The following is an 18,081-nucleotide window of genomic DNA, read 5'->3' on the forward strand; positions in this document are numbered from 1 at the left end:
AAAATCACTGTAATCACGAAACGCTGGCGCAAGCTCGTTTTTTTCTTCCACCGTTTTCCGACTGTCATCCCCATCGTGACGCCGGCGAATGTATCTGATAAATAAAAACCGAGAATTATCATCATTTTACAAAAAAAGAACTAATAATATACGCAAATTAATTATTAACACAATGATGAAAAACTAATGATCGTCGCGATAGCCAATTCTTCTTTACAGAAGTGATTGTAAATTTACAACGTTCATTTAATTATCTTTCTTATCTGATAGTTTTTCAATAAATTACATATATATTGATAATTAGATATACGTGTATATACCTAGCTATAATAGATTATCGAATCAAATTTTTATAACATGTTCGAAATCGAATCAAATCTCTTTAATTTGAATACGAATCGAATCAAATTTTCCTAAATTCGAAATCGAATCATTGTTGATTCGAAATTCTCGAACTATTCGATTTCGAATCTTGCAGATTCGAAAACGAATCGGATCGAATCTACTGTGATTATGCTATCTATTCGAACTATTCGCACACCTCTAATATATATAAAATCAGATCTATTGTGGCCGTGCAAATCCGATTATATTAAAAAAACCTATAAAAATCGGTATTCGTCAGTCAATTCTTACTTTATGATAATCATAAGTAATGTCTTAAGATGTTGATACGGTTCTGATTGCAGGCTCATAATGTCTTAAGAGTGTACTTAAAACGATCTTAAATATAAGATTCGAATATGAATACCAGTAAAAAAAAACACTATATCTTATCGAAGAATAAATTTAAGATATCTCTCTGCTTGACAACTTCACGACGCGCGACATCTGCATAATGTTTTCCAGGATTGTATTCGATTGATATCCCAATGACAGTATTTCGGAACACAATAATTTCAATTAAATTATATAATTACTCAAATGTACAAATACTAAATTATTATTAATAAACTTTAAAAGTTATATATTCTAAAGGAGATTTAAAAGCTAGATTAAAATGAATGAGTTTTGAAACAAATAATAAGGAGAAAAGAGCTAAATTAATTTGACCGAGGCTAGATGTTGGTTGCTCAATTAATAATATTTTTGATATTTTTGTCTAGTATTTAATAGTATTTGAAGCTAGTTATCGTACATAAAATAAATTCAAGAATAATTGGTTAACTTCTTACTTACATCTATTATAAATCGGTTGTGGTTATATAGTTTTTACTTTATAGCGAATTCGATTAGACGGGCTATTGCGCACTCAGTGCACAATTAATGTCGTTGTACTGTTCTAAATATAAATGTAATAGTATAATATCTCGAATAATAAAATGTTCAATACATATTTTATCGAATAAAATAATAAAGTACTATTAAGAATTTCACGATTTAACCGTCTCTATATTTATATTAAACATACATTTTGTACGTTAATCGCAACGATTTTAATGTGCACCGAGTGCCCACCAATTCGTCTAACCGAATTCGCAAAATTCAAGACATCAAAGACAAGATATCGATGAAACATGGATGGAAACTCGTGATATCGATGGCAAAATATCGAAACATCAATAAGTGAACATCGATGTTTTCTAAATATTGATGATTTTCGCTCATTCCTATCTGAAGTTCTTCTCTGTCGCGATCATTGTCCTTCAAGTGTGCGGACTGTTTGCGCTTGGTTTCATTCGTTCGATAACGATAGCTGATCATCACAAATAAAAATGTCCGAACGCAGACAAAGGTAAACCATCCGATGAATTTTCGCGGCCGCGCTTGACGAGTATCGTGGCACGTACGTTGCACGGTATCCGCGTTATATGTCGCTCAACAAATCGTACCTTTCAGTTATAACAGAATGCATACATAACGGATTTTTAAACTCGATTTTTTGGAAAACTAAGCCAAAAAAATGTTATTTTATCTTTTTCTTATTTTTTCATAAGAAATCACATCATGCCGTCATGTATATACATATATGATTCGGCCGGATCATGTATATACATGTTTTATCTTGATGGCACGATCACGTGTGATCGAGCGTAATTCATCGAATATTTATACGTGCGTTGATTACAATATGAACTTGGCACGAAATGAGTCAGATCCAGCTTTGTAAATTTAATTTGGGGAAAAGGACTTTGATTTTAGCGCATCTATAAATATATATTTATAGATATAATCATTGCATATATATATATATATTCTCGCTTCGTACATAGCGTATAATATAATAGAACAAAAACAATTTGTTTTTTGATGCGACATCTTTGCATTCTATAATTTTTACTGTTAATTTGTTAAATAATATTGTTTCTTTTACATTTTAGTAAAATTTGATTTTATACAAAATTGCATATTTAATTCTTTTGAAAGAAAGAATAAATGATTTTAAACAAATAAAAATTTCTAGTAAATTTCTAGTAAATTTCAAGTAAAAATATAATTTATATTTAGTATAACTTTCTAAGGAATTTTGTATTATTTGATTAGAAAGCATGTTACGCTTATCGTTGCATGAATTCTTATCATTACAGAAACATTATAACAATTGTTCGAAATATCAAGATATTTTAAATGTCTGAAATTATTTAGGAGTCGTACGGTAATCTTCCAGTAGAAAGCAAGGTGACGTTTAGGTGGGCGTTTCTCTTAATCACCATTTGCAATAGCACACTTGCAGAAGAAATACGGATAATAGCTGCAATGTTGTTGCGATTATTATTCTTAGAATTGAAGGAGTTTTATCCTAAGATAGTCTAAAGCTTTTCGTTTCCCCTATCTCTAGCTACTATATACAAAATGTCTTTTCGTTAAAATGTAAATTTTTTTCAATTTGTCGCTATCTGATTTCTCAAAAACCTTTCATGAAGAAATTAATAATTATCCATGAATCAAAGATTAATTAAAAATAAATTTGATATGTAATTACTCCACAGATTCGACCCGAAACGCAGGTTCAGTTAAAGAACCTAATTTTATTATCCATCCAAAACGGAAAAACTGATACTATCCGACTTAAAGTCTGTGATATTGCGGCCAAAGTTGCCAGGAATTTAATAGACGAGGATGGAAATAATTAGTGGCCGGAGTTTCTTCAGGTTCTATTTCAGTATATGCGAAAAGTCCATGGCCGGCATTAAAAGAAAGCGCACCTCGCATGTTCATGTGAGTTTCCTTCAAGTCTATTCTATATGAATAATATGTTTTTATTAAAAAAGTATGTAAGTAAAGGAAATTAAATGTGCAAATGATGCAGATCCGTCCAAAGTGTATTTGGAAATCAAGTACTAAATCATCTCGATCTTATAAAACAAATATTACAACAATTCATGTCAGATATTACAAGGTGATGTAAAATTTGCATGCATTCTTTTTTAGTTTAACGAGAGACAAATACACGAGTCTCGACAAGATAAGGTTACTCGTTATGTAATTCTTCTCAAAAAATGCCTTCTGACTGTGAAGTAGTAATTTACAGACAGATACGAAGCATAAATTTTATACGGGATAGTTACATTTGCATTGACATCTAAGATAAAGTTTTTTTACTTTTAAAATTGTTTATTGTTAAAATAGCTATAATAATTGCAAAATTGTTCTCTTATCATACAGGTCAGGATTCAAGTTATACAAGCAATTATAGACTGTTTATAGCGAATTATTACGAAAAGGAAAATACAGGTATTTAAACATTTCTTAGAATTAGTTTCAACGCTTGTAAAAGTAATCGCTCAATCTATAGAAAAGCAGAACGATGATGATTTTATAGATATGCTGATAATCATTACTGAAGAAATGTCAAAATTCCTCAAGGGACAATTAGATGAAATTATGCAAATGTGTATGAACGTATTATCCAATGAAGAGATGCCCGTCTCTTGGAAGCAATCGGCACTAAAACTTTTGTTTACTCTGGCGAGCAGAGAATCAGCTATGGTGCGGAATGTTAGTGAAAAGTACATTGTGTCTTTGGTACTGATGAAGATGAAGACTAACTTGGAGGAAGATGAGAAATGGAGTTTCTCTGATGAGATCACTGAAGAGGATACTGCAGATAGCAAAATTGTATATCCGGAACATGCTTTAAATATTGGTGAGTCGCCTGGGAAAGAAAACTATGCTACCGCAAATCGTGCAAGATACAATCCTTACAATGTTAAATAACAGCGATTGGTAATACAAGTAAATATATACCTCTATATATCTCATACATATATTTGGTTATAAATTTACTGTATCGATGTTTAATATTTAGCGTTACATATATGAGATACATATACATAAGTGTCAGAGAAAAGTCAGCGCGGTTACTTTTATGTAATTGCGTTACATCTGTGATGGAATAATCAATGAGATAAACTTCTTTTCCATCTGCTGCTTTGGCAAATGGTCTGAGATTCTCATTGCGATGTTTAAAATAAGAATTGGCAGTAGTCTGATGTAACTGCTATAATTATAAAATAACATATATTTTTTTCAGAAATTATTAAATAGTCAAATTTTATATTTTTATACTTTTATTTACTACGTGTATGTATAAAATATTTTTTTGTTATTTATAGGCATGCAGCGTTGATTGCTACTTCAGCTATTGGTAAAGTCTGTCCAGACTGTCACAAGCAAATGAAGGCTCGTTTACCACAAATAATGGACGGAATCATAAAATGTTTACAAGATTCGGTAAGTATAATGACAAAATTTTACTTTATAATTTTACCAAATTTTAGCTGTTGATTTTTTTCTACGCTAAATTATGTACAATTTACTAAGATTTACTAAGATTAGGCCACAAATTAATCCGACAGTTATGTTCATGTGAATATGGCAGTGTTACAATTAAGCAAGTGATGCAAATTTTTGCTGTTTTGTTATTACCGTTTTATTAATGCAAATAATCAAGATTATTGTTTCTTGCGGTTCCTGTCGTTGGATTACTATTAGTTGTAATAGTAACTTTAGTTCCTAAAGTTGATTACTATTAGTTGTAATAGTAATCATAGTTTTGGAACATATATTTTCACTCGTATATAAATATAATATAAAAGTAAAGTTTATACACATAAATGAATTAAGTAATATTGGTTTTTTTAAAGCATTCTCGTGTAGAGATGTAAGATATGCTGCCTGCAACGCAATATGGCAAATATCGACAACTTTTTGGCCCACATTTGAGGAGAAATTTCACGATAGAGTTATCTTTGGATTATTGATGGTATTGGACGACATGAATCTCAGAGTTCAAGTTCACGCTAACGCCGCTTTTCTAAACTTCAGCGAAAATTGCCCGAAAAATATTCTAATATCATATCTCGATGCCATAACGGCTAAACTTAAATCAATTCTAATCGCTAAATTCTATGATTTAAATGAACAGGGAACTAATTGTAAGCACGTATGTACTTGAACGGATAAGTCCGTCGCTTTTCCACAGAGTCATGCAATATATTTCTGAGTTGTAATTTTAATAATTTTAAAACCTAAATAAATGTTTTCGAAGAATTAGGACTAATATAAATCTAAATTTTGGATTGCGTTTTTTACAGGTTGTCACAACAATTGCCTCCATTGCTGACACATGTAAGGAACAATTTATAACTTACTACGATAGGCTAATGCCTTGCTTAAAATATTTTATTCAAAATGCTCATCAGCAAGAACACAAAATATTGCGATACAAGTTTATCGAATGTGTCAGTCTTATAGGCTTAGCTGTTGGACCAGAAAAGGTGATTAAATTAACTGATTCCTCATTTGGTATGTCTTAAACAAAAAGCTTATAATTATTAATTATATTATTCAACATTGACAGTTTATTGCTGGTGCTAGCCAAGTTATAGGAATGTTACACAAAATATTCAGAAGGTGATTTTATTGACGATGTGCAGACTAAGTATCCTTTATCGGCTAATTGGGGCAGGATCTTTCAAATTCTTGGTAAGATATTAATAATGAAGATTTTACGTGCCTTCTGTCAAATTCTCTCAGCACATTACAAAAACTTTTCTGGGAAATGGGTGAGTGGGGGGTAATATTTTCTACGGTTGGATTTTATGACAATTTATGTCTTACTACCCTTATTCGTACTCTGGCACAATATAGGAACTTTGTATGATTACGCAATTTATCAAAAGCATGTGTGTTTTTTTACAGAAGAACAATATTTACTATTCGTAATGGAACCGGTATTGCAAATAGCCGCTAAACTCGAAATTGCAGCATTGCTGCAGAAGGATGTGGAATGTATTAAAGATGATCGTGACTGGAAGTTTATTCTATTAGAGAATCAAAAAAAATTTGAAATCAAAACTATTGGTCTGGAGAATAAGGTTTCTGCATGCGAAATGTTGGTTTGTTACGCGCAAGAATTAAAGGAAGGTTTTGCGAATTATGCAGAAGCAGTGCGACTAATAATGGTGCCGATGTTAAAATTTTACTTCCACGACGGTGGTGTTAGAACTGCAGCTGCGGCAAGTTTGCCGTATCTTCTTGAATGTGTTAAAATAAATGGTTATTAGATATTTTTATTAAAGGAATTGTGTAACTTTTTTTATTGTAAAATTGTCTTATAATTGATACTTGTATTATAATGTTTACAGAGCCAGAATTACTGCAAGACATGTGGGAATACGTTTGTTCAAATCTATTGCAAGCTATCAATAAAGAAACAAAATCCGATATGTTATTGAAATTAACGCATTGTCTTTAGCAAAATGTGTTGAGATTCTGGGCACAAATTGCTTAAGTGCGCCACATATTATTTATAGGTTTTTACAGATTAACACTTTTAGAGATTAACTATATAAGCAACTACGTTCCACACGTAAGGAGTTAGATTGAAAGAGATGAGTTTTAAAACAAATAATAAAGGGGAAAGAAAATTTGGCCGAGAGATGTTGGTTGCTCAATAATATTTTTAATGTTTTTTAAATCTTTTTGTTTTATTTCAGTGATCGAAAAATAGGTAAGACATCCGCCACGGATAGGATATTGGAGGTTTCGAATTTTGACTGAAGTAATATTTTTTGCAATGAATTTTTTACCTTTTACTTTTGGATGATTTCGATGCTTGCGCCATCGAAGCGATATTATAATATGACATTTCATCTTTAAGCGTTATAATTCCGTTATTAAACCCTGACAGTAATCGCTGCACTAATATTAACTGAAATTTAAAGGAAAAGATTTAAAACTCACTAAAAATATTATTGAGCAACCAAAATAATTAGGTTCCTCCAAATTTGGCTCTTTTTCTCTTAATATTTAATTGTTGTATACATATTAGTCTTATTTGAAATTATTAAATATTAAAAGTTGTTTACTAAATTCTAAAGTCTTGTTTTGTCCTTATTTTTACCTAAAGCCCTATAAAGATCTAAATTCTAAAGACCTTCACGATGCAAGAAATCGATTCGAGAAGTTTGACAAAGAGAGAATTGATCAATTCACATTGGAACTTTTCTGTCAGTTGACCAATTAAGGCTTAAAAGTAGAAGTTACTAATATACGTTCAAAGAAACATATAATTAATAAACCTCACGAATCCACACGAAGAGCATTTCATTTTTACTTCTTGGAGGAAAATCGCGAACAATTTTTCTTTTTTTTTTGCATCTTCGTGTATTTTTACTTTATTAATTTTAAAGTAATTTAAAATATATTCTTCTTAAAGTGATTTACCTACACTCTTTCAGAGGACGTCACTTCAAATCTCGCGAATGTTGTGAAATTTTAAAAGTTAATATATTCCAAAACACCGACAAGATACTGTAATTAAAGACCGTCAGCCCTGGAACAAATATTCGTGCCAGCCAAAGGGCCCGGCGTGCCCGAAGGTAGTTGCAGAGTGTCGATGTTATCGACTTTTGACATAAATTTGCGATTTATTTCAATAATACATTATTAAAATCATGATTTTTATTATATAAATGCTTTAAATAAATAAGTATGAATACTTATAATGCTATTATTACTAATTGCCTAAATTTTAGCAATTACTAAACATGCCACGCTAACACCCGTAAGGGTGTCGGTCTTTAATAGTATCTCGTCGGTGTTCCAGTTTAGGATCGCCTTAAATTCTAAAAACTCAAATTTTCAAAATCATTGGACTCTCGGTATTCATTTGTTAAACAGACCTCGGTGGGATGCTGGGATTCCGTTTTCAAGCAACGAACGTGGTCGGCGATGTTGGCCATGATTGGTGATTAGAGTCCTAGTGATTATCCAGGACTCTTATGTTGGCCACGGTGTGAAGAGGGGCAAGAACTTCTTACCACGATGTTGGCAACGCCACGGGCAGACAGTGACATTCCGCCGCGCGACGTTGGCCAACACTCAATGACGGTCGAGTGTGTGCTCGGGCAAGTGTGCGGCGCTTGGCTTTCATTCGGTAACGATGGCGGATCTAGACCAGTTTCAACAGCTTCTGAATACACTCCTCAGCACAGATAACGATGTCCGGACGCAGGCGGAGGTACGTGTAGATCGGTGAATTTTCGCGGCCGCGCTCGACGAGCGTCGGAACGCGGCGCCGCGCCGGTCGGCCCCGCGGCGCGGTCGCGGTATGTTCCTGCCGACCACGTTGCCGACGACGTGTTGTCAAGAGCGTGCTCCGCACGCGGGTGCCGCGGCCGGCGTGCCGGGCGCGCGACGACGCCGCCCGCCGATCGGAGGCGCCGTCGCGCCGACCGGCACGCGACGGGTCGGCCGAGAGGGATCGCGCGGCGACCGGGGCGTAGAATCTCGGGCTTACTCGCGCGATCGGACCGAGAGAGATCCAAAATGGTGCCTCGCATGCGGGTAGCGCGCGCTCGCTCGCTCGCTCGCTCGCTCCGCGTGCCAACCGTCATCGGCTCCGCGTGTCGTATACGGTCGTGTACGGAAGTCCGGCCGGTCTCGCGACGCTCGCCGCCGCGCGGGGCTCGGCCACGCCGGGGAGCGGCTCCGGGGTGAGGCTCGCGCGAACGACGTCCGCCCATCCCCGCGCGACGCAACGCGCGGCTCGCACGTTGTGCACGACGTGCATCCCGTTTTCCCGCCTACAGGCGATTTCCGGCGACCGTCCGTCGTGGCGTGCACCGCGTGCGCGTCGTTCCTTACGCGCCTCGGCGACCCGCCCGATCGACAAGTATCTGCTTGCACGATCTTGATGCCGCTCGGCGCGATCTACATATATATACATATATATATATACATGTTTTACCTTGACTCACGGCACGATCACGTGTCGAGCGTAATTCGTCGAATATTTATACGTGCGCAGATTACAATATGCACTTGGCACAAAATGGGTCGGATTTAGCTTTGTAAATTTAGCTCGGGGGAAAGAACTTTGATTTTAGCGCATCTATGAATATATTTGTAGATATATTCATTGCACGTATATATATTTGCGCTTTGTACATAGCATATAATAGGACAAAGTTTTTGTTTTCTGATGCGACATCTTTGTATTCTATAATTTCTATCATTGATATTGTTAGATGATATTTCTACTATTTTTATTATTGATATTGTTAAATGATTTTGTTTCTTTTCCATTTTTGTAAAATTTGATTTTATACAAAATTGCATAATTATTTTTTTGTTTGAAGAATTAGGAATAAATGCTTTTTAGATAAAAATATAAATTTCTAATAAATTTCTAATAAAAATTTTTAATATTTATAACAACTTTCAAAGGAATTTTGTATTATTTGATAAGAAATCATGTTACGTTTATTGCTGCATGAAATCTTATAGAAACGTAATGATAGTTCTAGATCTAAATATTGATGATATATTTTAATGTCTGAAATTATTTTAGGAGGCGTACGGTAATCTTCCAGTGGAAAGCAAGGTGACGTTTCTCTTAACCACCATTTGTAATGGCACACTTGCAGAAGAAATGCGGACCATAGCCGCAGTACTGTTGCGTCGATTATTTTCCTCAGAATTTATGGAGTTTTATCCCAAGGTAATATAAAGCTTCCTTCTTCTCCTTGTCTCTAGTTACTATATGTAAAATGTCTCCGTTAAAATGTAAATTTTTCTCAATTCGTTGCCATTTGATTTCTTAAAAACTTTTCTATCAAGAAATTAAAGATTATCTATGAATCAAAGGTCAGTTAAAAATAAATTTGATATGCAATTGCTCCACAGATTCCACCCGAGGCGCAGGCACAGTTAAAAGAGCAAATTTTATTATCGGTCCAAAACGAACAAACCGAAGCTATTCGACGTAAAGTCTGTGACGTTGCGGCCGAAGTTGCCAGAAATTTAATAGACGAGGATGGCAATAATCAGTGGCCGGAGTTTCTTCAGTTCCTATTTCAATGCGCGAATAGTCCATCGTCAGCATTAAAAGAAAGCGCACTTCGCATGTTCACGTGAGTTTCCTTCAAGTCTATCCTTTATGAATGATGTTTTTATTAAGAAAATATGTAAGTAAAGGAAATTAAATGTGCATGCAGATCCGTCCCAGGCGTATTTGGAAATCAACAAGCAAATCATCTCGATCTTATAAAACAGATGTTACAACAATCTGTGTTAGATACAAATTATGAGGTAATATATTAAACTTGCATACATTTTTATTTAATTTAACGGGAGAGAGATACACGAGTCTCGACAAGATAAGATTACTCGTCACGTAATTCTTCCAAAAAAAAAGGTGCCTTCTGATGACTGTAACTTGTGAAGTACTAATTTACAGACAGATACGGGGCATACATTTTATAAGGGACGGTTATATTTGCGTTGACATCCTAAACAAAACTTATTTATCAACTTTTTATTATAAAAATAGCTATAATAGTTGCAAAATTGTTCTCTTACCGTACAGGTCAGATTTCAAGCGGTACGAGCAATTGGAGCGTTTATAACATTGCATGACAAAGAGGAAAATATACACAAACATTTCTCAGAATTAGTCCCGGCGCTTGTACAAGTAACCGCTCAATCTATAGAAAAGCAGGACGATGATGCTCTTATAAAAGTTTTGATAGACCTTGCTGAAACCACGCCAAAATTCCTCAGGGGACAATTAATTAATGTTTTGCAAATGTCTATGAACGTATACTCCAATGAGGAGATGCCTGACTCTTGGAGGCAATTGGCGCTAGAGGTTTTTGTAACTCTGTCGGAAACCGCACCAGCCATGGTGCGGAAAGTTGGTGAAAAGTACATTGTGGCTTTGGTGCCATTGGTATTGAAAATGATGACTGACTTGGAGGAAGATGAGAAATGGAGCTACTCTGATGAGATCATTGAAGAGGATAATGACAGCAACAATGTAGTTGCGGAAAGTGCTTTAGATAGATTGGCGTGTGGCCTGGGAGGAAAAACTATGCTACCGCAAATCGTACAAAATATCCCTACTATGTTAAATAACAGCGATTGGAAATATAGGTAAAATTGATAACATCTTCATATCTCATACATATTTGGTTATAAATTCACGACTGTGTCGATGTTTAAGGATGTTCTGGCTATACAGTCCCAAAAGTTACTGAAATATGAAATTGATATTCTATGCTTTTATAGGTTAAGATACGCACCATGTACTTGTATTGTGTAAAGGACTTAAATAATGCCAATTAATATATCTGGCATTACAAAAGAATATATTTGTATATTTTACAAGTTTTGTGATTGCTGGCAAAAAACTTTTGGACGTAAAATTCAAGTCTAAAAGTTTTTTGCCGACAATCATAAAACTTGTAAAATATACAAATATATTTATTTGTAGTGCCAAATTTCATATTAACTGGCATTATTTAAGTCCTTTACGATACGAGTACGATATGATGCGTATCTTAACCTATAAAAGCATAGGATATCATCAATTTCAGTAACTTTTGTCTAGGACTGTATAGCCAAACATCCTTAATATTTGGGTATGCATAAGTGTCACAGAAAAGTCAGCAGTTATATACTTTTATGTAATTGCGTTACGTCTGTGATAGAATAATCAATGAGATAATTCTCTTCTCCAGCTGCCGTTTTGGCAATTGGTCTGAGATTCTCATTGCGATGTTTAAAATTAGAAATGGCAGTTGTCTGATATAACTGCTATAATTATATAAACATACATTTTTTTCACTATTTATTAAATAATTCAAGTTTTATATTTTTTACTTACTATGTGTATAAATAAAAATATTTTTTTTTTATTTATAGGCATGCAGCGTTGATGGCTATTTCAGCTGTTGGTGAAGGTTGTCACAAGCAAATGGAGACTCTTTTACCACAAATAATGGACGGAGTCATACAATATTTACAAGATCCGGTAAATACAATGACAAATTTTGCTTTATACTCTTTTTACCTAATTTTAGCTGTCAAATCATTTTTTTTACGCCAAATTATGTGTATATAATATACTAAGATAGGCCACAAATTAATCCGACAGTCATATTCATGTGAATATGGCAGTGTTACATTTGTGGTAAATTAAGCAAGTGAACAAATTCTTGCTATATTACTGTTTTAGTAATGCAGATAATCAAGAGTTGTTTCTTGCAGTTCCTGAGAGTTGATTACTATTAGCTGTAATAGTAATCATAGTTTTGGAACATATATTTTCACTCGTTCTTCCAAACCCTTTACATTGTGTCAACAGCGTGGTGACCTCTCATCGTATATCTGTGGCGTGTGCTATTTACAATTTATACAGATATACGAGACCTACAATTTCAACACCGGTTGCGAACCGCCTAATTTAGAGGGGTTTTCATGGTAAGATATACTCGGTGGATTGTCGCTGCCTTCCAAAAGGTAGCGGCAATCCACCGAGAGTATATCTTACTATGAAAACCCCTCTAAATTAGACCGTTCGCAACTGGTGTTAAAACTGTAGGTGTCGTATATCTGTGTAAATTGTAAATAGCGCACGCCAATTAAAGCGATTAAAAATTCATTGTTTCTAGTCGGATTTAACTCGGGTCTTTGGCACCGAAAGCATAACTTTCTGTGCTACATTTTCTCGTATATAAATATAATATAAATAAAGTTTACAAATAAATGAATTAAATATGTTGATTTTTTTAGCATCCTCGTGTAAGATACGCTGCCTGCAACGCAGTAGGGCAAATGTCTACAGATTTTTCGCCAACATTTGAAAAGAAATTTCACGATAAAGTTATCCCTGGATTATTGATGGTATTGGACGATAACGCGAATCCCAGAGTTCAAGCTCACGCTGGCGCCGCGCTTGTAAACTTCAGCGAAGATTGCCCGAAAAATATTCTAACACCATATCTCGATGCCATAATGGCTAAACTTGAATCTATTCTGACCGCTAAATTCCATGAGTTAGTTGAAAAGGGAACTAAGCTCGTTCTTGAACAGGTAAGTCTATTGCGTTTACACAGAGCGACATCTCCGAGTTATAAATAATCTTAAAATCTAAATAAATGTTTTCGAAAAGTTAGAACTTAATGTAAGTCTAAATTTTGGGTTGCGTTTTTTTTTTACAGGTTGTTACCACAATTGCCTCCGTTGCAGACACATGTGAGGAACAATTTGTAACTTATTATGATAGGCTAATGCCTTGCTTAAAATATATTATTCAAAATGCCAATCAGCAAGAACACAAGATATTGCGAGGCAAAACTATCGAATGTGTCAGTCTCATAGGCTTAGCTGTTGGACCAGAAAAGGTGATTAAATTAACTGATTCCTCATTTGCTCATGTCTTAAATGAAAAGCTCATAATAATATTAATTATATTATTCAACGTTGACAGTTTATTGCCGATGCTAGTGAAGTTATGGATATGTTACTCAAAACCCATTCAGAAGGTGATCTTCCTGATGACGATCCGCAGACCAGCTATCTTATATCTGCTTGGGCCAGGATTTGCAAAATTCTTGGTAAGATATTAATAAATGAAAATTTTACGTGCCTTCTGTCAAATTCTATCAATTACAGAAATTTTTTGGGGAGAGGATAAAGTTTTTTATGGTTGGATTTTATGACAGTTTATGTCTTTTTCTACTCTTATGCGTACTCTGGCACAATACAGGAACTCTGTATGATTACGCAATTTATTAAAAGCATGTGTTTTTTTTTTACAGGCAAACAATTTGAACAGTACTTACCATTAGTAATGGGACCCGTATTGCGAACAGCCGCTATGAAACCTGAAGTTGCATTGCTAGATAATGAGGATATGGAAGGTATTGAAGGTGATCTTGACTGGCAGTTCGTTTCACTGGGAGAGCAACAAAACTTTGGAATCAAAACTGCTGGGCTGGAGGATAAGGCTTCTGCATGCGAAATGTTGGTTTGCTATGCGCGAGAATTAAAGGAAGGTTTTGCGGATTATGCAGAAGAAGTAGTGCGACTGATGGTGCCGATGCTGAAATTTTACTTCCACGATGGTGTCAGAACTGCAGCTGCGGCAAGTTTGCCATATCTTCTTGACTGTGCTAAAATAAAAGGTTATTAGATATTTTTATCAAGGGGACCCTATGACTTTTATTGCAAAACTGTCTTATATTAATACGTGCATTAATGTTTACAGGTCCACAGTATCTGGAAGGCATGTGGGCATACATTTGCCCAGATCTGTTGAAAGCTATCGATACAGAACCAGAATCCGAAGTGTTGTTAGAATTATTATCATCATTAGCAAAATGTATCGAGACTCTGGGCGCAGGTTGCTTAAGTGCGCCGCATATGACTGAGCTTTTACGACTTTTAGATAAGCTACTTAATGAACATTTTGACCGAGCAGTTGCTAGATTGGAGAAACGAAAAGATGAAGACTATGATGAGGTATTATATACAAAGATTGTCTATGAAATCTGATAGAGAAATGTTATAAATTTCTGTGTACTGAACTTTTTTTTTATTATTTATTGGATCAGGTCGTCGAAGAACAACTTGCTGATGAAGACAATGAGGACGTATATACCCTTAGCAAAATCGCTGACATTTTACATGCCCTGTTTACAACCTACAAGTCTTCGTTCTTCCCGTACTTCGATCAAATATGCGGACATTTTGTAAAATTACTGAGCCCCGAAAGATCATGGTCGGATCATCAGTGGGCTTTGTGCGTCTTTGACGATGTCATCGAATTTGGAGGACCTGACTGCGCAAAATATCAAGAATTCTTTTTGCGACCCATGATTCAATACGTTTCCGATAAATCCGCGGAGGTTAGACAAGCGGCAGCTTACGGTTGTGGGGTGTTAGGCCAATTCGGCGGAGAGGGCTTTGCGCAAGCGTGTGCAGAAGCTTTACCAAAGCTGATGGAAGTTATTAACGATCCCGAATCTAGATCGCCAGAAAATGTGAACCCCACTGAAAATGCTATTTCAGCAGTGACTAAAATTCTCAAATACAATAGCAAGGCAATCAACGTCGATGAAATTCTTCCACACTGGTAAATCTTGATATTTTAAGAAATTGTTATTTATAAATACATTAAGCTGGTTCTACATTAGTTGCATCGCGGCGTTGCAAACGTCGCGATCCAGTTGAAATCCAACGTTAAGCTAGCTCGACGTTGATTGGATTACAACTGGATCACAACTTTTGCGACGATGCGATGAAACTAATGTAGAACCAGCTTTACAAACACAAACTTTATTCTGAGTCTTCTATCTGTGCAGGCTAACTTGGCTGCCGGTCGTCGAGGATGAAGATGAAGCACCTCACGTGTATGGATACCTGTGTGATTTGATCGAAGCGAATCACGTGGTGGTTTTAGGAACGAATAACGCGCATTTGCCTCGACTTATAAGTTTCTTTGCCGAAGCATTGTTCAGAGAAGCTGTGCCTACCGATCATCCCGTTATGTCTAGAATCCTTAGTATTGTTAGAGAAATACAGGTATAGGCACTCAAAGCGTTGCTTATGTTTCTTGATTTTCGTTGCAATTCTGGATAATAAGTAACAAGTTATTCTGTTTCTTTCCAGAACAACGACACGATTTTCCAGGCAACCATAATGCAGTTAACAACGGATCAACAACAGGCGCTTCACGAGGCACTCAGTGCACTAAGTTGAATTTTTAACATCGTAACAAATACAAAAAAAAGATAAACGCCTGCATTAATTAATGCCGAGGAAACGGCAAAGATTTTAGGTATGGGCGTATACCTATAAGATTCGCTCCAGTTATAAAGCCTAGTTATACACAACACGCAAATATATTTAAGCTATTCTACGTATTACCCACGTATTTGTTGAGTATATATCTCTGTATCATTATCAGATTCGATTATTAATTTTATATTGTCAGGGATTGTTGTTGAACATATGATATTAAAATTGGAGTTTGTCACTGTTCGGTTTTACAGTGCGTCTACAAATGAAGATAAGTCGAAAGAAATTTTATCAGTTGTGAATGAACTCGCATTGGCAGAATTTAAAAGAAAAAAAAACTGTTTATATATTTCTAACGTATTTTAAACTCAATATTTTATATATATATACTTGTTATACATCCCCCCCCCTCTTTCTTTCTACATTACATTAGTGAACATTGTTAAAAGGTTCACGAACATTGACGTCGACTTAAATCAGACATTCAAGTGATAACACATTCTCCTGCCACTGAGAGCCGAACAATGCTAAATTGTCTTGAAAAAATTGGCTTTGTAAAAAATCGCATAGTATCACATACATTATATTATATTATAGCTTTGTTATGCGAATATAGCGTGAAAGATTTTGTCACTGTGATCTTTCTAAATTCTGTCTACATTCTCAAAGATTCTATGTCTCCCACGTTCAGGCGAAAAAAAAATGACGAAGCTGATAATGCAAGATAGACTGGAATGCCTCATTGTAGCCATGAAGTGAACACGTGACATTGTGATTTAGGTATTTTTATTATTAAATTTAGATACAGTAAATGTTATTTAATGATAATATCGATAATGTTGCAATGTTGAGGTATACGAATGCCTTTTGAATGAAACGTAATGAAGTTTTAAAAATTTTAGATTCAAGATCCATAAGATGTGACCTATTTTTTTTTTCTTTTTCTTGTAGAGATACACTAAGAACATATTTGAACGCCACAAATTTTAAGTGTAATCTTACAGCTAATTCGTATTGAGTTACGCTTCACTTAGCTGTAACATTACAACATGTCGTATACTAAAAATATATTGTTCGAGAATTAAAAAAAAGTATATAAGAAATACGCGCCAAAAGAAGCGATTTGGCAATACAGAATGCATTACGTTTCTTTCGACTGATTCTAACAGAGAATTGAGATGCGAAGAAGTCCGAGCGAAATAATTCGAACAGCTCCCCCGCTTTCCCGTTCTTGTTGCTATTTATTTATAAAATGTGTATCCCGACACTTGCGACACTGTAAATCGAAATTTCACCGATGGGAAAATTTTATCTCTAGTACACCTTCGCGGCTACTCCTAACGCAAATGCCTCCCCCAAGTAACAACCTTTTTTTTTACTAAGACCTATAGAGGAGTAAAAGTAAAGAACTATAAACGTTTATTTGTACATACGTCAAAAGTATAGGAAAATATCGCGGACAAGTATAATAGAGTTGAAGTATTCGATTGTAAGTATCCTTGGTAGGCACTGCCTCGTTATCTCACTGAAAAATCAACAACACATTCTTGTAAGGTGCACTTAATTGCAGCAAATACATACGGAGAATCAATACCGATGGACTGTTTATGCGATACACATTTGCGACGGAGAAAGAGGAAAAATCAATTCACTCTTAGATTTAAAAGAGTGAGAGAAATGAAAAATTATAATTCTTATATAGAGATTATTTTAAAATCATTAGCCAAAATAAATCTCAGCTTTGTAATCGTTTGTTTTGCTTCACCTACATTCGTATATTTTTAATGAATCTAATATAATCTGGTATACACATATTTTTGCGAGCTTTATTACATTAAATAGATTGAAATTACGATGTATCAATATACATCGTAATTTCAATTTTTTGCAAAAGTTACTATATCGTTTTAAATTAATTATAAGTTAATTTAAGTTAATTAACTCGTCTAACATTTATCTTGTACAGCAATTATCTTTGAGTAAAAATTATGAGGCTGGATAATTTATCCTGTAGATATGTTTTTACGATATGTATACAAAAAGGTGGAT

The 18,081-nt window shown here is 34.9% G+C and overlaps 1 protein-coding gene and 1 pseudogene across 1 annotated transcript; both read left to right on the top strand.

Moving 5' to 3' along the window:
• Positions 1 to 872: 872 nt before the first annotated feature.
• LOC105456370 lies at positions 873 to 7,832 on the top strand (annotated as a pseudogene).
• A 470-nt stretch (positions 7,833 to 8,302) lies between these two features.
• Positions 8,303 to 17,779, top strand: LOC105456334 (importin-5). The gene is made up of 14 exons (XM_011700290.1): positions 8,303 to 8,467; positions 9,800 to 9,949; positions 10,135 to 10,361; positions 10,446 to 10,539; positions 10,817 to 11,382; positions 12,154 to 12,262; positions 13,024 to 13,323; positions 13,452 to 13,634; positions 13,721 to 13,847; positions 14,052 to 14,417; positions 14,501 to 14,754; positions 14,847 to 15,367; positions 15,597 to 15,816; positions 15,904 to 17,779. Exons 1-14 carry the CDS (start codon positions 8,390 to 8,392, stop codon positions 15,991 to 15,993), a joined length of 3,285 nt encoding a protein of 1,094 aa, XP_011698592.1. The 5' UTR covers positions 8,303 to 8,389; the 3' UTR covers positions 15,994 to 17,779.
• The last annotated feature ends 302 nt before the right edge of the window (positions 17,780 to 18,081 follow it).

This window comes from Wasmannia auropunctata, unplaced genomic scaffold, assembly GCF_000956235.1.
Source record: "Wasmannia auropunctata unplaced genomic scaffold, wasmannia.A_1.0 LD335709.1, whole genome shotgun sequence".
NCBI lineage: Eukaryota > Metazoa > Arthropoda > Insecta > Hymenoptera > Formicidae > Wasmannia > Wasmannia auropunctata.